At 48.8% G+C, this 23,462-nt stretch overlaps 1 protein-coding gene across 1 annotated transcript in view; it reads right to left on the bottom strand.

Moving 5' to 3' along the window:
• The window catches only part of F11R (F11 receptor), a 66,080-nt gene extending 42,902 nt beyond the window's left edge, over positions 1–23,178 (bottom strand). Inside the window, exon 1 of the mRNA XM_054010977.1 lies at positions 23,036–23,178. Coding sequence (XP_053866952.1) covers positions 23,036–23,093 — 58 coding nt within the window. The 5' untranslated portion in view covers positions 23,094–23,178. The remainder of the gene's footprint in view (positions 1–23,035) is intronic.
• Positions 23,179–23,462: the final 284 nt, after the last annotated feature.

Raw genomic sequence — 23,462 nt, 5'->3', positions numbered from 1 at the left:
GAACTATCCACAATGACTTCAAGAGCTCTTTCTTGAGAGATAATAGCTAATTTAGACCCCCCATCATTGTGTGTTCATAAATAAGATTATGGTTTTCCAGCACACATTACTTTGCATTTATCAACACTGAATTTCATCTGCCATTTTTTTGCCCAGTCGCCCAGTTTAGTGAGAGCCTTTTGTAACTCGTGGCAGTCAGCTTTGGACTTAACTATCTGGAGTAATTTAGTATTGTTTGCAAACTTTGCCACTTCACAGTTTACCTGTTTTCCCAGATACACTGAACTGGCAGGTTGAACAGAAGGGTGGGCAACCCAGATTTTGGCCATCCTAAAAGATTCCTTGTAAGCTCATCAGGGGCAGAGAATCTCCTAGGCAGCCCCCAAGTGGCAAGCAGTTATCTGTGACCCCCTGAAGGATGGGAGGGAACTGGCTGTCTCTCAAGGAGGCACTCAAATAGAAGAGCAGCAGGAGGACAGGCCAAAGACACCAAAGGTAAGGGGGGGGGGGTGAGGTGTTGTATGGGGGAAGGGGAGTTGCTAGGGGGAATGACAAGGGAAGAAGTTGAAGGTGGACAACTTTACTGGTGAACCTAGGCCAACCTTCATGGTCTCATTGGGATTCATTTAGATGGTAGGTAAGCTCTTTGGGACACAAACCTTCTCGTTGTTTGTAGAGTGCTTAGTACAACGGCTCACTGGCCTCTAGGTGCTACCATAATACTATTAATAGAGATGAGTCAAAAAACATCCCCTTATTTTGGCTTTTGATTTTCAAACCATTGACCACTTTTTCCTTCTCCATGTGAAGGAGAAGGAACCGTGAACCCCGGACCCAGTCAATAAGTCTCTTACTTTCTAGTTTTGTTACAAACATTGTGCATGGCCCGATTCTGAACAATAGAGGTACAGCATTTTAAAACATGCTTTTTATGTCCCATTAGCTAAAACTTGTGAATTATCTATTTTTAAAAAGGACTTGCATACAACAAACCAAATATGGCATGATCTCTGGAAAACAGGTATATACTGCACCCAGGCAACTTGGAAACGAAAAGGTCTCTCTCTCTTTAAATTGGGTCAAAATGATTTTCAGGCTTTTCGTACCTCAAACTGCTGGAGCAACAAGTGGCTTTGGCAGGAAAACAAAGCTTTGGTAAGTTGTTTACATGTTTGATCCACTCGGAAATGAGTGGAAAGTGAAAGCTTGACAATGAACTTCAGCTAAGGAGTAGAAATGTAACATGGAAATAGATCTAAAAGATGGCAGTTATACTGGGCATTCATTCCCAGCGAGGAAGAGCAATCAAGTCAGGCAGTGACAGTGCATGACCCCCTCCACTAGCCAACCAATAGGGCCTCACCCTCATCTGGAAGAATGAGAGGAAAAGATTTCAGGTTTCATGGCCAATTCTGTCTCTACTAGGTCTTCCCTTAAGGGTATCAAGCTCTGCCAGTAGTAATGCTGGGTTTTCCTGAGGTGGATACTTGTCCTTTAGAAACTGGGCTAGGGCACCAAAATCATTTCACCATAAATCACCGAAGGGCAGTTAGATGAGGATGATGATTTTCAGTTGATGAAGATCTGGGACATGCGTGTGGTGTTCGTAACATGTTCATGGCATCCACTTTGGAAGTACCAGCTGGTTTTAGAAGTTGCCAGGTAACAGTGTCATGCCCTCAGGACAGCTTCACCCAATGAGAGCTTGTTCTGATGATGTCATGCTTAGGCCTTTAGACCCCATTTCAGAGCTTTGTGGGGGATGGAGTTCCCATGCAACTAGAACTAGTGCTTTGTTCATGTCCTTGCAATAGAACCTAGCTGAAAGGCCATTGTTACAGTCACTTCCAGGCTTTTAATTGCTTTTGTTCTGAACACAAAGTGAAAGGTTCCCTATTACCTGTCAATTGCCCCCAGCTCCCACCCCCACCATGTTTATCCCCCATTTCTTCCCAGCTACCACCCCAAAAATCCATCTAGTTTATCACATGTAAGTGAAGATCAGATTTTTCCCCTTCTATTTTTGGTCTCCAGTGTGTTGCCTCCTTTCCCACACCCCTTAGGTTCTGTCCCCATTCCTCTTCTCCCTTCCTGTGCTCCTGAGGGCACGGGGGCACCTCCAAATGCAGGGGAATGAGCATTCGGAAGCAAGTGTTGGGCAAATCTGCAAGTTACTTCCCCCACCCCAACTGCAGGTGAGTCAACTTCAATCAGGAAGCCATGTGCCATTATGCAAGTGACTGATGTGTTGAAAAAGTCCCCACAAACAGAGAAGGCTCTTTACAGAGCCTGCAGTCTCCCACTAGTACCAGGTTTTCCCATCAGAACACAGCATGGATGACCACTGCAAGAAACACCTACTTTTTTGGTTAAAACCTCTTCTGTCCTGTTTTTCCCCTTTGTTCTCTTGTATCACAACCCCCCACCCCACTGCCTATTGTTCATGTGGGGATGGATTTATTTATTTATTTTTAAGATCACAGCCAGGTGTGCACACTAATGGTTTCAAATTGTGTTTTATCTGAATCTCCCTTCTAGGCATCTGGACAATGAGCCTGCTGATTGGGGCCACAAACACTGCTTTCCCCATCTAATTGAAAAGAAGTTTGTTTACCCTACTTAAGATCATTTAACTTTTAAAAAAAAAATCCCTCCTCAAAATAAAGTCTCTTGTAATCTGGCCACCTGTTTGCTATCTTCTCCTCCTGTGCAATATATTCAGTATCTCACTGTAAATAAAACCCTTATTCCTTAAAGCTCAGGGCCGGCTCTAACTTTTTTGAAAAGAGAGCCGCCCTGCCGTATCACACCCCCCCCCCACGTGAGCACCGCCAAAATCCCCCCCCGTGCCACCTGAAGCCACGCCCTCTCCAAGCGCCCCACCGCACCAGCCCCCCCCCAGCACCGCGCCGCCCGAAGCCCCCGCCCCCCCCAGCACCACACTGCCCGAAGCCCCCGCCCCGAGTGCCGCCGATTCCAACAAATAAAAATAAAAAATAAAAAAATTGAGCGCCGCCCTGCCCCGAGGTGCCGCCCCAAGCACATGCTTGGTCAGCTGGTGCCTGGAGCCGGCCCTGTTAAAGCTACATCTCCTGGCAGTTTCTGAGTAGGGGAATTTAATCCTCACACACAGCCAACCCCAGACAAACTCCTAGGAGGTAATAAATATCCCAGTGTTACAGATTAAGGAAATGGGGGAACGGGGTCAGCTCAAGGAGTCTGTCAGAGCCAGAACTGGAATTCAGGTGTCGAAGGCTCCTGTGCTCACATAGCTTACTAGTGAGTGTGTTACAGGTCCCATCTGTGCCCAATCCTCAGGTTACACGTCTGTTACAGCCTTGTGTCTTTAGCTCTGCAGGCCCCTGGTCCAATCCCTGAAAGCAGCAGCTGACACCCACATCATTAATTCACGGATCTGATAACAGACCATGGCAGCCACACTCTGTTTATTGCTTATCCAGGTGGCTGGAGGTGGGTTACTACCCTGGCTAACATTGGCTGGTTTTTGTCCAACACACAAAACAACAAACTCAGCAGAAGATCCCTTCCATACTGAAGAAGGTGAGTGAAAGGTGCCCACCTGGAATGATTAACCCTTTCAAAGTCAGCCTTCAGTTTTCAACCAGAGCCTAGGACTTTCATGAGTTTAAGGGAATTTAGTAGCCCAAAAATACCTAATAACCAGAGGAAGTTTACAAACCCTCCTCCCCTGTGGCAGGAAATCCTCCACCCCCCCAGGACGTTTATGGGTAGCATCACTGCATTGGGGGAAGGGTCACTGATCAAACAACAGCTATCCATTCCCACTCCTATCTTCTGCCAACAGCCAGGATTTCAAGATACAGCCAAGCTACCTCTGCCCACTAGAGTCCTCAGTTTTGCTCTGCTCTGCAGCAGCTCCTCTGCTTGCCCTAGGGCCCTGTCGACATTGGGGATTTTTTTTACCAGATTTGCTTCTCACTGCTAACACTGAGAACAAATCCACTCAGAACAAGTCTAACCAACATGGTATTAAAAGCCTCAGCAACCTGTCTACACTAATACTCCCAGTGCTTCTACCAGCAGTGGAAAATGTTTCAAAATGTTTTTAATTAATTAGTGTAGACAAGGCCCATCCGTCCTTTGCTCTAGCTCAGGGGTTCTCAACTTCACTGCACAACCCCTTCCTAACAACAAAAACACAGCCCCTGTGCAAGGCTGAAGTAGTAGCCTGAGCCCCACTGCCCCGGGTGGGGGCACGCACTGAAGCCAAAGCCCGAGGGCTTCATTCCTGGGCAGCAGGGCTGTAGCCTAAGCCCTTGGGTTTTGGCTTCAGCCTGGGTGGCAGGCCTCAGGTTTCGGCATCTAACGTGGGCCCTGGTGACCCCATTAAAACTGGGCTGTCAAACTCTGGGTCACAACATCAGCTCTAGCTCATTCTCCGGAGCCTGATGAAGCACGTTTAAAGGCCTCAGAGGGACAATTTAACTTTGGCCTATTGAGGTAAGGGGCAGCTACATATTAACCCGAGATGCTGGCATAAGCAGCTTACTAAATGTCACTGCTCCCTGCAGCTCTAGGATAGTCCCACTAAGGACAGTTTGTGGGCGGGGAAGGGACATCTAAACCAGTGGTTTTCAAACTTTGGTACTGGTGACCCCCCCCCCCCCCCCCGAATTAAAAAACATATTTAGCACTATTATAAATGCTGGGGCAAAGTGGGGTTTAGGGTGGAAGCTGTCAGCTCGTGACCCCCCCCCACCCATGTAATAACCTAGCAACCCCTTGAGGGGTCCCAACCCCCAATTTGAGAACCCCTGAATGAGACAGTCTTTGCCTTTTAGGTGTTCACCATTCAACACACTGTCCTTATGCGGAAGTGCAGAGCCCTCAGTCTGTAAAAATAGCAGTAACTCTAGGAAAGAAAAAAACTGGGCAAGATGCTGCTGTGACATTATGAGTGTAAAATAATATTTCATTGAAAGATGACAGGACCAGAAAGAGTTAATTAACTCAGACTGACGTGACCCATGAGTGAATTGTAGGAACTGGTTAGGAAGATATGTAAATGAATAGAGCTTTGAAATGCAAGTCTGCATTGTTAGAGATCTCAAGGGTAGATGTTTGCTCAGGTCTTGTGATGCAAGCAAACAAGTCTTGTCTATTGCTGTAACTTTAATTCGAAGATCAAAAAGGAATATTAACATTCATGATGATACTTGAGTGAAATAGTATTATTGTCTATATGTTTCTTTGAAGGTTGTGGTAACCTGTATCTGAACTGTTTAATGGGTAAATTACCCTATGCTAATTGCCAGGATGTTTGGAAGGAGAATTAAGCCTATTGTTTTCTCAAGCCAAAAGGCTGCTGGAAATGTATAAGAACCCTGGGACATGATCCTGCTGCATCTCAGATCTACTTTGGGTTTCAAGAGGGGGGAAACCTTAAGCCACAAGGATTGAGATCCCCAGTCACTGACTGGAGTCACCCTGAATATGGACATTGGACTATAACTTATGGACTATTTCTAAAAGGACTTTTGGCAACTACAAGATCACCTCTGCTACGTATCTGAACCTCAAGAATTGAATTCAAGTCTGTATGTATATTGATCTTTTAACCAACACACTTTTCTTTTTTAATAGATTTTAGCTTAGTTAATAAGAATTGGCTATTAGTGTGTATTTTTGGGTAAGACCTAAGTCATAATTGAACCTGGGTACGTGGCTGATCCTTTGGGATTGGAAGAACCTTTTCTTTTATATGATGATGTAAGATTTTCAGTAATCATCATCATCATCATCTCGGATGTGTGTCTAGATGGAGGCCTGAGGCTGGGTACTTTAAGGGAACTGCATTGTTTGAACTTCTAAGTAACCAGTGAGGTACTATAGAAGCTGTTTTGTGCTGGCTTGGTAAATCTAAGTATTGGAATAACCACCAGCTTTTGGGGTTTGTCTGCCCCGTTTTGTTTGCAGTTCACCCTGATTGAGTGACCGCAGCTGGGTCCCTCGGACAGCACCGTCACAGCTGCTGATGCAGATTTGAAAGCCAGGAAGTTCTGTTTTTAAACAGTGCTTAATTTCGGTGTTGCAAAACATTAAGGTATCCCGAACAGCCCTTACTCCATGCTCACCCTGCCCACGTGAAATAGATGTCTGGTATGTATTAGCAAAAAGGCATTTTAAATCCCATATCATTGTTGCTTCAGCTATGGGTCTTCAGCTCAGCTCCAGACTAAGGGCTTGCCTGTATGAGATAGCTGCACTGATTTACAAACAGATGTAATTAACCCAGTGCAAAACCCCACGTAGACACACATTCTGATTTAAGAATTGCTTTGACTCAGTTTAGCTGAAGTTAGGAAGGAATCAACTTCAGCTAAATTGATATAAGCCACTCAAACTAAAATTAGAACATCTACCCTGGGGTTTGCACTGGTTCAATCAGATGAGTTAAGTAGTCCCACCAGGGTTAAGTAGAAGGGTATAAGTAACTGAGCCAACTCCTGCCCAGCATGGCCAGGATGTTTCAGTGCATATGGGATTGAATAGCCACCAGCTTCTCAATACCTTTCCAGAAGTGCAATCACAGGCTAGTAATCAACACCTGTCCCATGGCTGCGAGCATGTAACTTCTCTGTTCAAATCTCTACATCAGCTTCTTGTTCATTTCCAAGATGGTCACACTCCACGACCTTACTGTGGAATCTATTGGGACTCAGATCATGCTCCTTCCACAGCACTTTTGCTGTCAGTTTCTGGGACTGTTCTTCCCAGAAGAGGAGGCAGATCTCTTTCCAAACACAGGGCCCATGGCAACTGGCCAGAGCATGGCATCCTTCAGGGTGCAAGTGAAGATGCATTTATTTGGTTTGGCATTTGGGCCACTCATTCCTAGGAAGGAAGCTGCCAATACACTTGATAGATTGGCTTAATTTATGCTTTTGTAAATAGTACCTAGTTGCTACACCAACAGGGGTTTTGTAAGTCATTAATACCAGTTGTATAGAAATGGAACAGAGGCTGGGAGCAATATGGAAGTATTTGGCTCAATGAAGTGTTTTCTAGTAGCCAGTGAAGAGCTCTCCACCACTAGCTGCACCCTAAACAGTAAGTAGCATGATGCTGAAAATAAACCCATAAAAGCAGAACATGAATGTTAACAGAACTGAGATTGATTCAGAGCCACTCAAACCCTGAAATTGTCCTGGGAGCTACCAGGTCTTTTGCTGGGTGACTCATCAAGGACTTCTCAACTGTTCAAGCAGACTGAAGTTGCTTCCCTGAAGCTTAAGGGAGCAAACTCTGTTCTCCCCTCCCATGTAGCTGAACAGCGTTGCACAACTAGTGAGATACATTAAGAAGTTTTTTTCCTCCCTTTTCAGAGTCATGTCCTGGCCACGGCCTGGAACCATGTACCAGACCCAGGCCAGATCTACACAACAAGCTGTCGGGCAGGGGCGCGAATAGGTGTGATTTGTGACCAACAGAGGCGGGCCAGCAAAAGCAGCTATACCGGTAAAAGTGCCCTTTACTGGTACAGTTTATTTCACTCAGGGAGGCTGGAAGCAGCTATGCCAGCAAACGCACAGTTGTGCCAATATAAGCTGTTTGAACACAAGGTGTGCTTTGCCAGCAGAGTACACCGACATAGAGAAGGCTTTGCTAGTGTAGCTATGTGTAGACTTGGCCAAAGCGGAGCAGATTATAACCTCTCTTATGTGTCCCGAGTTAACAGAACGGGCCCTTCCCCATGTGCCAACGTGTCCATTTTAGAAAAATGCTCTCACCACAATGAGTAGGAAGCATCCCTACTATAGGAAGGGCCAGTCCAGTCATGTCTGCAGAAGCTACTCATTAGAATTAGGTTTCTATCCTTCACAGCTGCAAACTAAACTTTCCAAAAGGGTCCTGACACTGTGTTAGAATAAAGGCCAAATACTTGCCTATTATCCAAGCTGTTTTTCCCATATATAAAGGTATAGCAAGACAATCAATCAAAGAGGCCCAACAGCAAGGAGGCCCAGCAGATGTATCCCATTACCCCTACCCCTGGACCCTGGAAGGGCAATCAATCAAGGGGACCCAACAGATGTATCCTATATACCCCTAGAAAGGAATTTAAAATTCCTTAGGTCAGCAGAATGTATGCACGTTAAGTCATTTGTTACTGGGTATAAAAAGGCTTGCTCTCCGCTTGTAAGGTGTGCTCCTCCCTCTGGCATGAGTCGAGGGGGACACCCGCTCAGCTGACTGATCAATAAAGAACTTGAAGCCGTCTTCTAGACTCCCGTGCCTCCTTGGGGTAATTGGGCAGCTCCAGGGGGAAACGAGCCCATTTGGCTAACAAATGGCGACTCCGCCGGGACTTCTCTCCCTGTAGAGGGCACTGACCGACGGCCGAGGGCGATTCCGAGGAGTGGCCACCTCGAGCTGTTGCTTTGCTCGGGCCTCGGATCGTCACAATCGGCCGGGGCGGCTGTGTCCTCTCTAAAGAGAACTCTGAAGGACACGGAAGCAAGACGGCTTCAGAAGGAGGGGAAGTCTGACTGCCGGACGCGGCCACTTCGGGCGGTAAGTGCGTTTACCTCCTGGGTTTGAGGAATAACGCCCCCGAGGTGTGGGTTGGACAGTGGAAATCCCCTAGGCAGCCTGTATACGGGAAGGTATGTTAACATTATTGTAGCTTTGTAAATGTCTTGTTGTTGTGTTTTTGGTTAAAGGGTAAGCAAATAACGGCCAATGAGTAACGTAACTAACTCCACAAGTCCATGGGCCGTTTTTAACAATTATTGGGACTTGGAGCAACCTCAGGGATTACTCTTGTTTATAGGAAGGGTAATCTTGTTTCTCCTCTTAATGGTGTGTTGGAAACCGAGATTGTAACTGATTAAAGGATCTGTGTGAAAGATGAATGAGTGCTGCTGACAGGTCTGAGGCTTAAGCTGACTTCAGCCGCCCCAAGACTCCTGCGAGGGGAAACCAGATGATCAGGATATCTTGATTGCAAGGGGGGTCAGCCGAACCTCGTGACCCAGCGGATATCTGAGTTAGAACTAGATCTATACCTCTTCCCCCTCTTGATATCTCTGTCTCGGAAAACTCTGGGTAAAGCATAATGGGGTCCGGACAAAGCACCTTCTCCTGGACACCCCTGGGATGTATGCTGGATAACTGGAAGGCGTTTAGACGCCAGGCTAATTATGGAATTGTATTATGTAAAGACAAGCTTGTAAAATTCTGTACTCTCGAATGGATGACATTCGGGGTGGAATGGCCCGAGGGAGGGACGCTCAAACCAGGGGTTGTACAAGCAGTACATAGCATTGTGACCTGGGATGGGCATTGGGACCAATATCCCTATATAGATATTTGGCAGGACCTTGTGGCCAATCATCCCCCATGGTTGCAAAAATGTAGATCACAAACTATTAAAACCTTAATGGCCCGTGCCCCTGTTAGGAAACCCTGTTTCCCTGTTAAGAAATCTTGTCTGCGGGCTGTGATTCCCTCTGCCCCTGATCCTATGCCCCCTCCCCCTTTGTATCCTGGCCTCCCGGCTCCGGTACCCTCAATTGAAATCCCCCCCCCCACATCTCTGAGGATAATGCCTCAGCTGAAAGGGGTGAGCCAAGCAACCAGGATTTTTCCAAACGGGACCCCCCTCCGATCTCTCTGAGCTCCCCGGTGTCTAACCACACCAGGAGCAAGGGTGGCCCGGTACTCCAAGGGCCCCTGCAACAGAATTATTTGTGTCCACTGCAAGAAACTGTAGCCCCTGAGGGTAATCTCACTATGGTATATGTTCCCTTTACCACTAGTGAGCTATATAATTGGAAGGGGCTTCGGGCAAGAATATAGAGGAACTTTTAGAAATAGCCATGAAGGTTTATGATAGGAGGGATGATGAGGAGCGAAAGAAAGGGGCCCGTGTTTTGGCCATGGCCCTGAGAGAAGGATATGCAGAAAGGGGGGACAAGGTTAAGGAGAAGCCAGGGCCACCTGGGAGGGGACGGGACCCCCGCCTGGGTCAAAACCAGTGCGCTATCTGTAGGGAAGAGGGGCACTGGAAGAATGAATGCCCCCGGCGACAGGCCATGGGAAAGGAACGTAAAAACAAAACCCCGTCCCTTCCCATCCTTTACAACAACACGGGACGTTCAGGGGAGGGATCTTCCCCATAGGGAAGCCGAGGGACCCAGCGGCCCCTCCTGGCTGCGCAAGCTGCCAGTCTGGATCCCACGGTAAAAATTAATGTGGAGGGCCGCCCAATTGAAGCCCTTATTGACACTGGGGCCACTCTTAGTTTGCTCCCCCTTAGTAAGGCTCCCCGAGGTAGAGCTCGGGAATGTGCCATGGTACAGGGGATAGAGGGACAAACTACAGCTTTGGAAAAAACTTTGCCTCTCCTAGTAAAGGTAGGGGACCACCAAATTTCCCACCAATTTGTTTGCAGCCCCTCTTGCCCCATCGCACTGCTTGGACGAGATATTCTTACTAAACTACAGGCAGAAATCTCGTTTGATAAAGGGACTATGGAAGTTAGACTTCCTAAGCAGCAGTCTTCAAATTACCAGATGACCCTGATAAGTGCTGGAAATCACCTCCCGGAATGCTGGGGAGGAATGAAGAAAGCCAGCTGTCAGGGGTTAACCTTGAGGTTTGGGCAGAGGAGGGAGGTGTCGCTCGAGCCCGGAATGCTTCACCAGTGCATATTTCCCTTAAGGAAGGAAGCAGCCCGGTCCGAATTCGACAATACCCTCTTAAGCTGACCACTAGAATCGGGTTAAAACCTCTGATTCAAAAGTTTCTGCAGTGTGGGTGGATCAGGGAAGGCACGTCCCCGTACAACACTCCGATAATGGGAGTGCCTAAGCCTAATGGGCAGTATCGGTTGGTCCAGGACCTGAGACAGGTTAACAAGTTAATAGAGGCTCCCTATCCAGTCGTCCCAAATCCCCATACTATTTTGGGCCAAGTTCCCAAAGAGCACAGTTGGTTCTCTGTAATAGACTTAAAAGATGCCTTCTTTTCTATCCCCCTTGATTTGGAATCTCAAAAACTGTTTGCCTTCGAGTGGGAGGACCCAGATACTCATTATAAGGCCCAATACCTTTGGACCGTGATCCCACAGGGACTTACCTGTGCACCTGAGATTTTTGGCAGCCAGTTGAGAAGGGACCTTGCCCCATTCCTGGCTAGACACCCCTCATGTAACATAGTCCAGTATTGCGATGATTTGCTCTTAAGTACTGAAACAGAGGCAGCTTGTAAAGAGCAGACTGTAAAGCTCCTTAATTACCTTGGGGCACAGGGGTATAAGGTTTCAAAGGAAAAAGCACAATTGGTTAGGCGACAGGTCACTTTTCTTGGGTATCATTTGTGCCAGGGAAGTCGTAGTCTAGGTAAAGAAAGAATCCAGGTGATACTCAATAACCCTCGACCTCAAAACCCCCTAGAGTTGAGGGCTTTCCTGGGGTTGACTGGGTTTTGTCAACTCTGGATCCCTGACTACGGGGGAAGAGCCAAACCGCTGTATGAATCCTTAACTAAAGAGGGTCTGCTCCATTGGACGTGGACCAAAGAGATGGAAAAAGCATTTCGAGAGCTAAAAGAAGCCTTGGTTCAGCCTCCTGCTCTAGCCCTCCCCGACCCTCGGAGGCCATTCACTCTATACGTTCATGAGAGGGGAGGGGGGGCTGCTGGAGTTCTATGCCAAAGGTCGGGACCAACCTGGCGACCCATTGGATACTACTCAAAGGTGTTGGACCCTGTCGCCAAGGGGTGGCCTGCCTGCTTATGGGCCGTTGCAGCAACCGCTCTTCTTGTACAAGAGGCTGAAAAATTAACCCTGGGAGGGGACACTGAGGTTGTGGTTCCTCACGGGGTGCCTCAAATACTGGGGACGGGCGCTGGGGAAAAGCATTTAAATCCCAGTCGACATACCAGATATGAGGTAGGGCCCTTGCTAGCCCCTAACTTAACCTTTAGGACAGTTAGCTCCCTCAACCTAGCTACCCTATTGCCTGACCCTTGGGTTTCCTATGAGACCAGCCCCACTCATGACTGTATTGAAGTCTTGCAACAGGTGTCCCAGGCACTCGGTATACAATGGAAGTTGCATACACCCTGGAGGCCGCAAAGCTCGGGTCAGGTGGAAAGAATAAATAGAACTCTCAAGGATACCCTCACTAAACTATGCACAAAGTCTAGTTTAAAGTGGCTTGATGCGTTACCACTCGCCCTTAACTGCATTCGAAGGGCCCCACGTAAGGGTCTTAAGCTTTCACCATTTGAACTGGTCTTTGGGTTCCCTCCCCGAATACTTATCCCAGGATTCCGGGAGGATGTAACCTGGGAAGTGGGAAATGACTTACTATGGAAACAGGTTTCCGGGTTGCAATCTGTTTTGTTACAGCTGCATCGACGCGGCGCCATTCCAGGCTCTCCCCTTGGACCAGACCGTGCATCCGTTCCGGATCGGTGACCAGGTCCTTGTCAAGAAGTGGAAACGTGACCCCCTTACGCCAAGGTGGGACGGTCCACACACCGTTTCGCTCATTAGCCAGGCCGCAGTTAAAATTCTCGGGAGCGACAAATGGACACATCACACCCGGGTAAAGCGGTTTCTGAATCCTGACCAGGGAACCAATCCCACGGAAGAGGACACCGGCCCTCTGCCCACCCCGGCCCCGGAAGTCCGGGGTGGCACGGGCGAAGACACCGTCTGGGAGTATCAAGGACTCGATGGGCTAAAAGGACTGTTTAGGAAAAAGCAATAATGAACTCATTATTGATATTTCTGTTCATAGGTGTCTATCACGGCTATGGTTGGGAGAATAGGTTTATACAACTGGGAGAAATAATAGCGAGTTCCTTCAATCTTAGTAGCTGCTGGGTTTGTGGAGGTCCAGGGGATTGGAATGAATGGCCTTGGGTAGCCCAGCCAGTGCAAGCTAAATGGTGGATCAGTAATTTAAGTATAGTCCACAAAGGAACAGAAGTTTGGGATGAGGATAGTAGCCCTTGGTGACTCTATTCCTCTGAGATGGGGATCCTTTGTCTAAACCGAACAAAACCAGAAGGGGTGTATGTGGGCAAAAGCCGATGTGACTGGACCCTATCTCTAGGATTTGACTGCTATGATCACCCTAGTTGCCATACGTATGACTGTTCTAAATATCAAGGACGGTGGAACCATACCCACGTAAAACTCACTAATCATAGCTGGGTAAGTTGTTCCTACCAACAGCATACCGGCGAGGGCTGTAAGGCAGTTGGACAAGATGGGTTCTTTGATGCCCTCTTTCTAAGTTGCCAGCGAGATAATACCGACAGTAAGGATCACGTGGTACGCTGGTATCAGTGGGCATGCAACATTCTAATGGAACTCGGGTAACCCATTTTAATCATTTTTGGTCTACTACCAATAGCCCTAAATTTGGTTGTAATTGCGCTTGGAAGGAAGGGGCTGGGCCTTGGAAATGTGACTATGGTAATCCTGACGGTACATCTATTGTATTAGGGGGACCCCTGGAGATGGGTAACTCTTTGTATTACGAAGAACCAGGCCCCAAGGACTATCCCGAAACCTGGGATGGCCCCTTTGCGAATGGACAATGGGCCCTAAAAGGCCATTACTGGATATGTGGGCAATACGCTTATCGAAGCTTGCCTCCAAATTGGTCAGGAATATGTTATGTTGGGTACATTAGGCCCTTATTCTTTCTACTACCCCAAATCCAGGGAAATAAATTAGGAATTAAGGTATATGACGACTTGATTAGGGAGAGGCGGTTCGTTGATTCCGCATTGACTGCTGGAAGCTCCCAAAAGTGGGGGGCTCAAGAGTGGCTCCCTGTGTAATTGCATTAGTCCGACAAATGGCTAATCAAATTGTATGCCAACGCATGATGGCATTATATCAACCGGTAAAAGCTGAGGATTGGGGGCCATAAGGCTCTCAAAATGCTTTTAAGGGGGGAGAACCTTGTTAGAATAAAGGCCAAATACTTGCCTATTATCCAAGCTGTTTTTCCCATATATAAAGGTATAGCAAGACAATCAATCAAAGAGGCCCAACAGCAAGGAGGCCCAGCAGATGTATCCCATTACCCCTACCCCTGGACCCTGGAAGGGCAATCAATCAAGGGGACCCAACAGATGTATCCTATATACCCCTAGAAAGGAATTTAAAATTCCTTAGGTCAGCAGAATGTATGCACGTTAAGTCATTTGTTACTGGGTATAAAAAGGCTTGCTCTCCGCTTGTAAGGTGTGCTCCTCCCTCTGGCATGAGTCGAGGGGGACACCCGCTCAGCTGACTGATCAATAAAGAACTTGAAGCCGTCTTCTAGACTCCCGTGCCTCCTTGGGGTAATTGGGCAGCTCCAGGGGGAAACGAGCCCATTTGGCTAACAACTGGGCTGCCTTCCTCCTACAGCTAACAGAGCCTGGAATAAGAGGAGTTCAGATCCTCTCCCAACCATAGCGATGGAGCAGTAACTCTGACACTCTTCAAAACTGACACAGGTCAGGCACTTCCAAGAAGTTTAGAGCCTCCTTCTGCACCCACCCAAAACCCATCCACCTGCACGGCAAGCGCCAGCAGCGAGCAGGACACCTTATCTGGCTATGGCTGGCTGATTCAGGGGTCGCCTCTACCCCACCTCTGCCCTCAGAGCAGTGCCATGTTTGCTGAATCTGTCAGCCCACAATGCGCTCCACTTGCAAGACACTTCTGTGGTTTCTATTCATGAGAGAAAGAGAAAAGGAATTGAGGCACAGACCCCCAGTTACATGCCATGGGCTCTGGCAGCCAGTCGTGTGACGCAATTAGTATCTCAGCGTCTATTTAATGGTGCTAGCCCTTGAGAAGAGCCAGAAAATATGACCCGAGCGTAAGCAATGCTACAACTTCTGCTTGAGTCTGCAGACAGCCTTCAGCAGGAGCAGCAGCTATTAGAGCTGGGGGGTAAGTCATTGGCCCCACACTCACCACTAGTGCAGCCCAGACACCCACTGCTCTGGGGGAAGCCACCCTGCTGTCTATGCTGGCGTGGGTCACGCATATGGAGAACTCCTAAGCAAGGGTGGGGTACAGCCACAGCATAGGGTCAGAGCATGGGGGGAGGGGAGTGGCCAGAGCACAAGTCAAGCAGGGCCATAGAGTGCCTGACTCCGCTGGATTCCAACGATCATTACAATATCCAGACCCGGCTGGAAAGTAGCACGGGGTGATCTCTCTTCTGGACAGCAATAGGCAGAGCTCAGAATAGCTCAGGAGTTGCAAAGCAGCTTGAATGGTTTCTCAATTTGTTGGACAGACGAGAGTGAGTCATTTGAGAACCTGAGTAAACAAGCCAGGCTGTTCTTTGCTCTGCTGGGGCAAGAAGCCCTTCACACAGGAGGCCTCTCCATAGTAACTTACATTTTCAAATTGCAGGGTGCTCAGAGAAGAGCCACAGATGAGGGGTCTAGAAGGACCAGCTTACGGGACTGAGCTCTAAGCCATATTTTTTTTAAGTGAAGACGAGGTAGGTGACAGTCCTCAGGAGTGCAGGAAGGAAAATACTGAGACAAATACAGCCAGGGCTTCCTGGGCAGTGCAACAAATATCACAGCATCCTGCTGCTGCTGGTAGTGACCATTTGGTTGGTGTGAGACAGGTGGGGAAATATCTGCCCCATTGTCATAGCTTCAACAGATTCCCCCCCACCCCCCACCACACACACACACACACACACACACACGTTCAACTTACCACTGGCTGCAAAACTATCTTCAGATAAGTTCTGATAGACCAGCTGAGACCCTTGTTTGCTGAACTGATGCCATTAGAAACAGAGCAGCATCAGCACAGATAGGTCACTGGTGCTTTTAAACAGTTAGTTGTCTAACCCTGCTCAGTACAGGTCTAGTTCAGGGGTTCTCAACCCTTTTCTTTCTGAGCCGCCCCCGCTATAAAAACTCCACCACCCACTTGTACTACAACAATTGTTTCTCTCCATATAAAAGCCAGGGCCAGCACTAAGGGGTAGGAAGCAGGGCAATGCGCAGGACTCCACACCACGAGGGGCATTGCGAAGCTAAGTTGCTCCGGCTTTGGCTTCAGCCAGATGCTGGAGCTCAGGACTCCCGGCTGCAGTCCTGCATGGCACGGGCCTAGTGAGTCTAATGCCAGCCATGCTTAGCAGACCCCCTGAAACCTGCTCACAGCACCGGGTTTACAATGGCGCCCGTGGTGCCATGGAGCCAGGCCCGTGCTCAGAAGGGGCCCTGGCCTACTCAGCTTGCACTGCGCCCCGAGACCTCGCCAGCCTGCTGGCTACCCCCCACCCACCCACCACTTGCTCCTCTCTGCCCCCAGCACCACCAGCTGGCTCCTCTCCGCCCCCTGACCAGCCCCCAGTGCACCTCCAGTTCCAGGCAGTCTGCTTCTCCTGTGGGGCCCTGCCTGTCTCCCCAGAGCTGAGCCGCCTGGGACTGGTGCAGAAGGCTGGCCAGTTTTGGCCAGGTTGGGGGGAGGGGGGGCGGGGAAGAAGAGGACAGTGTGTGGGGCTTGGTTGGGCCCCTCCAGGCAAGTGGGTCCTGAGGGAGCCTGGCTGGGGCAAGCCCTGGCCGGGCTGACTGCATCACTCCCAAAGGGCTGGGCCAGAGCAAAGCGATTCCCTGCCCCGGGACCAGCCCTGGCTGCGCTGCCGGCTCATACACTTCCCTCCCAGCAGGGCCTGGGAGTGCGGCTGGGAGGCAGAACATGGGGGAGTGGGTCTCGGGGGGAGGGGAGCTAGGCTGTGAGGGGGCAGGGAAGGTGTGTGTGTTGGGGCACTAGGGAGTGGGGGTTCTGTGTGGGGTGCTGGGCAGTTGTGGTGGGGCTGTGGGGGCGCTGGGCAGGGTGGTTTTGTGCAGTATGCTGTGCATTTGTGGCAGAGGTCAGGGAGGCGATGGGCATGGCAGAGGTCTGGGGGGCGCTGGGCAAAGGGAGTTATGGGGGTGTTGTTGGGCAGGGGAGCTGTGTGGCACAGCATGGACCTGCCCCCGACAGGAAGGGGCATGCTGGCAGCACAGGGCCAGCAGGCCACAGTGTGTCTGGCAACTGCTGGTTTGTAAATAGTGCCCTCACATTGGGCTGGGTGGAGCGGGGCTGCCCCCGCCATGGCACGCCCCATTGCCCCTGGCTGGCCCCTCGCTCTGGGGACTGACCTCCCTGGCCCATGCCATGCTCAATTGCCTCCATGGAGGGGGCACCCCCACAAAAGGTTAATCTGGCCCTGCCCCCACGTAAAAGTTGCAAAGAAGGCTAGTGTAGACAAGGCCACACACTGTTCAACTCCCTGCCAAACCCTTATTTGGGTGACCAGATGTTGTCAACTCAAAGCCCTTGAACCTGTCCCCCAAACATATCATTATGCCCTCACCAGCCTACAAACTGAGTTCTGAGTATCCCCCCTGGACTGAGTATTGGCCACAGGAACAATGGTCTAATCCAGGGGTAGGCAACCAATGGCACGCGTGCCGAAGGCAGCACACGAGCCGATTTTCAGTGGCACTCCCACTGCTGGGTCCTGGCCACCAGTCCAGGGGGCTCTGCATTTTAATTTAATTTTAAATGAAGCTCCTTAAACATTTTAAAAACCTTATTTACTTTACATACAACAACAGTTTACTTATATATTATAGGTTTGTATAAAGAGACCTTCTAAAAACGTTAAACTGTATTACTGGCACGCAAAACCTCGAATTAGAGTGGATAAATGAAGACCCGGCACTCCACTTCTGAAAGGTTGCCGACCCCGGAATGGTATCTTCTAGTTCCTAGAGCTCTGAAAGCAGTTCCTTTCAACAAGCTAATTGTCAAGATCTCGCTTACAAAGAGGAACATTCTTCCTCTGCCATGCAGTCCCAAATTGCTTGAAATCTCCATGCTAGAATTCCACACTGGCCAGCTGTTCCAGCATCCAGCATGGAATGCTGAATCCAAAATTAACATCTCAACCGTTCAACATTAAGAACATTCAGCTGAAATGGAACTCAAGGGGGCTCATGTCATCTGGAATGATGAAACCTAAGAGCCCTCAACACTGCAACAGGGGATTCGATTTGCTTTGCCATATCAGCATACCTCACTTCCCTTACACTGAAAAAGGAAAATCCCACAGGAATAGCCCCTGGGACTGATCACCTCTTTTCCAACACCAGAGGCGTGGTGCAGACACAGGTTGGCCGCCTTCAGCAGCAGGTTAAAATCCATTAATCGATTATTACACCAGCACGGTTGCACCAGGGTGTAAGTGAGATAACCGAGTTTTCAGTTTCCAAAGGCAAACTGGGATTTAGGATTGCCTCTCAGCCACAGCCACATCAGCAGTGTGGTGCTCATTTCTCCAATCTGAGCTACAGAGGTTTGTTTTTATGTATGAACCCAGATTCACTACAAGAAGTGTCTCACTAATCCACACCCCGGAACACCAACATCCCATAGAGCAAAAGCAGATCTAGGTAGTTATAGCTGAGCTCCTCACAACCACCAATGGATTTTAACCTCACACTGCTATGAAGGCAGATAACTATCCTCATTTTACAGATGGTGAACTGAGGCACAGGGTAGATTAAGTGATTTCCCAAGGTCAAACCAAAAGCCTGTGGCAGGGTAAGTTTATGAAAGAGGCACGCTCCTGCTGGGGATTTTAAAGGCTCAGGGAGCGAAAAGTAAGATCTCTGTCCTAACAGGATCCCATCAAGACTTGTTTAGTCTAGACCACTGGTTTCTCCAGAGGTTCTTACATCCTTTTGAAACTCCTGCCCTCTGTCTTCACTATTGAGACAACCCCTTTTGATACCTCTAACATTAACAGTCAAGCATATTGCCCTTATTATTAATGTTTTAAAGAGATTAAATCTGCAGATACATTTCATAGGAAAACAGGAAAAATTACTTTAAGTGCTTTTTAACCCACTTAAAGAAACATCTTAATTTTGAGACTTTACATTAGTATTGATTCTTTGTGTGGACAGACTGGAGCCTTCTGAAGTCTGCATTTGTTATAAGCACCTCTATCAGGAATTAGGCACTGTCCTAGGCAAGGTACAAACAAATCTGTTAGTCTTTAAGGTACCACCGGACTCCTTGTTGTTTAAACAAATCTGATAGTCTCTTACCCAGAAGGCTCACAGTCTAAGACAAAAGATTTGACTTGGGAACAGACAGGAGGGAGGAAGAAGGGATGTTAGGTTAGTTGTAACAGTGATCTTAGTATCCACGAGTGATCACTAGTCTAGCCATCGTCACATGGTAGTGATAAATAGGTTTCACAAAGATAGACTAAGGATGGATTTAAAAGACATAAGGCGGTGACTGCAAATTTTGATGAGGATTTCTTCTCACGAGTAAAGGGCAAACATGGGAGAAAGCTTGATGGGAAAAGCAGACACGCAGGTTTATTAATAACCCATTATCACTAGCATGTAATTAATGCAGAGGAGGAACCAGTGCTCATACATCATAAGAATGTCATTAAACCTGCATCATGTGCAAAGGAGACAGCAAGCCCCCATGATTTAATCAAGAGGGATGGTTAAAAGGTACTGGGAGGTTTTGGAACACAGAAGTGGTCAATTTGCCTGACTTCATCAAGACGACCATCTGGAAGTAAAAAAGGAGGGGCAAAAGCCAAACCCCGATTGCAGGAGCTACACATGCATTCAAAGTCAAATTTACATACATGTAACATTACATAAGACTGAAAAGCAAGATTTTTTTTAATGGAAATAGAGACTACCTTAAAAAGGATGCTGGCAGGTCAGCTTTGACCCAGAAATTAAACAAGCACAAATGGTTTGTTTTTCTTTAAAAAGTAAGTTTTAAAAACTAAAAATCACAAATGTCCATTGATTTTTAGAAATCAAATGGAAACAGGCAGGGTTTATGTTTAAGTGACCTGCAAAAGGGGAAAAATATATGTTTGATTGTAAAGAAGAAACAATGCACAAAAAAGGCTTGAATTGATTTGTGTTTTAATAATGGGTTTTGTATTTTTTTTTTTTTTTTTTTTAAACATGAGAGAGATTAGATTTTGCTGAACAAACTCACTGACTCACTAGAGAATTAACCGGATTTTGATATCAACCAGAGCTATTGAAAGGAAGCTGATTGTTTTCCATGACTTCCATCCAGTTCATTAACTTGGTGATGTCTCATCCCTCTCCTCTGGAATAGTTAATTCCCTCCATTCTTCACTTATCCACCCTTGACTTTTTTCACCCCCTCCCATCTGAAGGTCCGCCCTGCCAGCTTCCCTCTTCTCCTCCTCCTCCCCCCTCCACACACACACACCTTGCTCCCCCCTCCCTCCCCCCCAACATCTGCTTCCTCCACTCCTGTTCTTGCATTGTGGTGTGTTCCTGGCAAAACCGCTATGACCAGGCTAATTGCATGCACTACAAATTCATTCTCTCCTGTTCTACCATCTTCCTACATGAACCACTCTGCTACTCCATCTTAAATGAATCCCATGCCTCCAATCCCAGCTGCCTTTTCACCACTTTTGGGTATGTCTACACTGCAAACTAGAAGTGTGTTCTTAACTCAGGTTAGCTAGTTTAGGATAAAATAGCAGTGAAAACAGCTACACAGCATCGTGTTAACATCTGGAGTTAAAGTCTATAGGGCAGCCTCAGATGAACTTGCACTGCTAACCCAAGCTAAAAGACAGATTACTGCATCTTCATTGTTATTTAAACCCAAATTAGTGAACCTGAATTAAGACTACACCTTTTTTCCCAGCAGTGTAGCCCTACCCTTTGACTTGATCCTTAAACCTTCCTCTCCTCCTGCATCTCTGCTTCTCTCTTGACATGGGATCTTATCAATTTCTTCCCAGGAAAAAACAAAATCCTCACATGACCATCCCTCTCCCATCTGCTTGCTTTTTCTTTACCTTCCCCTCCACCTCACAACTCTCTTTCCTCCTTCTCCCTGATCACAGACAGAAGTTTCTTTTCTTTTCTCCAGCACCTCCACTTGCCTCACTGACTCCATCCCACATGCCTCACACCCACTCTCATCCCCTCCTTTACTCTTCACCGGCTCTTTCCTCTCACAATACAAACATGCCTTAGTGAGACTCACCCGTCTTAAAAATACCCACCCTTCTCCCTCCATTACCATACCATCACCTCTCCCGCTTTTATCTCTAATCTCATTGAATAGATGATCTACAATCCCTGGCTGGAATTCGTTTCTGCCAACTCCATCCTAGACCAGGAGCAGCACTTCAGGGGAGGGGAGGCACCTTGCAGGGCCTATAGCCACCCCAAAATTTGCCTTAGCCCTCTCCCCCACCAGCTGCTGTTCTCCGGCCACCCAGCTCTGAAGGGAGAGCAGAGGCTGCTGGCCCGGCATTCAGCTCCAGCGGCATTGGAGAATTAAGGCCAATGCAGGGCCTGAGAGTAGCCCCCGGCCTGTGCCCCCACTAGCTGGGACATGATGCCCAGGGTAGGTGAAGAGCTGGAGCTCTCCACAGCAGCCTGGACTGACCCACTCTAGCCTGGGCTCCTGGAACCTGCCCCCAGAGGGCTCTGCAGGCCCTGGAGCCAGGTCCCCACACCCAGGCAGCTCCTGCCAGCTGCAAGCAGCCAATGCCCCACACTGCCCAGCTCCAGTTTCAGACCTGGCTGGAGGCTGGGCCTCACAGCAAGGGGGGGCACAGCTCCCCAATTTTCTGTCTGGCCCACCTCTAATAGCTTGGGCACTTTCAAAATTACTTAACACCTAATTAAAGCAAAACCTGATAGATTTGAGTGAATAGCTCTTTCTAGAAGATTCAGAGACCCTTTTGGGTTGAAAAGACTCCAGTTCTCTCATCCTCCAGCAAGGACAGGGACCACAGACTTGATATTCCTGATTGTAAAGTTACAGAAAGCAAATGAAACTTTACAACATTCGGGCTGCTCTTATACATCATCAAAAGCAGCACAAAGGGAACAGCTTTAAATAAACAAAGCTTTCCCAGCAGTATTTGCAATCCAAACATTCAGAGTGCCTGAAAACACTGGTACAATGACAGACAGGCTACCCCAAAAAATACAACTAATTTTCATTGTTTAAGTGCAAGAAGTGAATAACCTCAATGGTGAAAACCAAACTGGATTTCTAGAGTGCTTCCATTTTCCTGAGTTTGAGGTGTTCTTGTTAATACAGGAAACAAGATTTGTTTAGTAGCATCTATGATTTGTGACTTAACTGGATCTCCAACTGTGAGCACTGTGAAAATAGAGCCTCCTGCAATCAGTATGGCTGCACAGGCCCCTGTATGCGTCTGATAAGGAATCATCAGCATTTTACAAACGGTGTTTAACTCACAAGGAAAGAAACTTCTTCCCCCAATTCAGACCAAGCAAAAATTCAGAATGAAGCATCGCCAAAATCCACCCTCCCAGGCCTTTAATCTGCCCAGAAGGGCCCTGGCGAGGGCTTTACAGAGGTTCAAACTCAAAGCACCAAATGTTTAGCACAATCCTCAAACCCCAAAGGGAATAGGGGTCAATGCAGGGTGGGGACTCAGCTGAGAAAAGGAGACTCAGCAACAAAACGAATGATCTGCGAAGCAAGGAGCGAGACCCCGGAGCAAAGGAGCCATGGGCAGCCCCAGGGTCCTGGGGTCCCAACACCTCAGAGAGAGACAGACACAGCTTCATGTACCACCACCACCAGGACCACCCCAGGCAGACACCCCCAGCGGGATGAAAAGTGAAGCTCCTGAATTGCCTCCTGCCCCGGCCTCACTGCCCCTGGCCCCTTCCTGTACCCTCCCCCCCCCCTCACAGCCCCTACCCCCCCCTCTCTCCCCTCCCCCTCACAGCCCCACCCCCCCTCCTCCCTCACAGCCCCACCCCCCCTCCTCTCTCCCCTCCCCCCTCACAGCCCCTACCCCCCCTCCTCTCTCCCCTCCCCCCTCACTGCCCCACCCCTTCCTCCACCCGCCCGCCTGCTTGTCTCACTGCTTTCCCCTCGCCCGCCTCACCGCCCCGGCCCCCGCCCCGGCGCGGCACTCACAGGAGCTGACGCTGAGGAGCAGTAAGTGGAGCCGGCCCCACGCCCCGGGCCCAGCCATCGCCGCGCACCCAGCTACCCACGGAGCTCTGCGAGATGCCGCTGCCTGACTGAGCCCCACCCGGCCCCGCTCACCGCCTGCAGGTGAGGCCCCGCCCTCTGTGCCCCCATTGGCTCCCGGCCCACGCCCACCGCCCCGTGCACCCCGCCCCCACGTACTGATTGGATGCCGGTACGGTGTCGTCAACCAATAATATAGTCAACCCTGTGACCTGACTGGCTAGCACACCTACAGCTCCGCCCTGATTGGCTACCGGTGGGGGCCCTTAACCTCGCCCCCGTGAACTTAGTCCCCGCCCCAAGGCCCTCCCCTCCCCCCGCCAGGACTCTCAGGTTGCCATGGTGACGGAGGCCACACTCTGCTCGACTG

This window comes from Malaclemys terrapin, chromosome 21 (assembly GCF_027887155.1).
Source record: "Malaclemys terrapin pileata isolate rMalTer1 chromosome 21, rMalTer1.hap1, whole genome shotgun sequence".
NCBI classification, from domain to species: Eukaryota; Metazoa; Chordata; order Testudines; family Emydidae; genus Malaclemys; species Malaclemys terrapin.
This window is presented reverse-complemented; position numbering and strand designations above follow the sequence as displayed.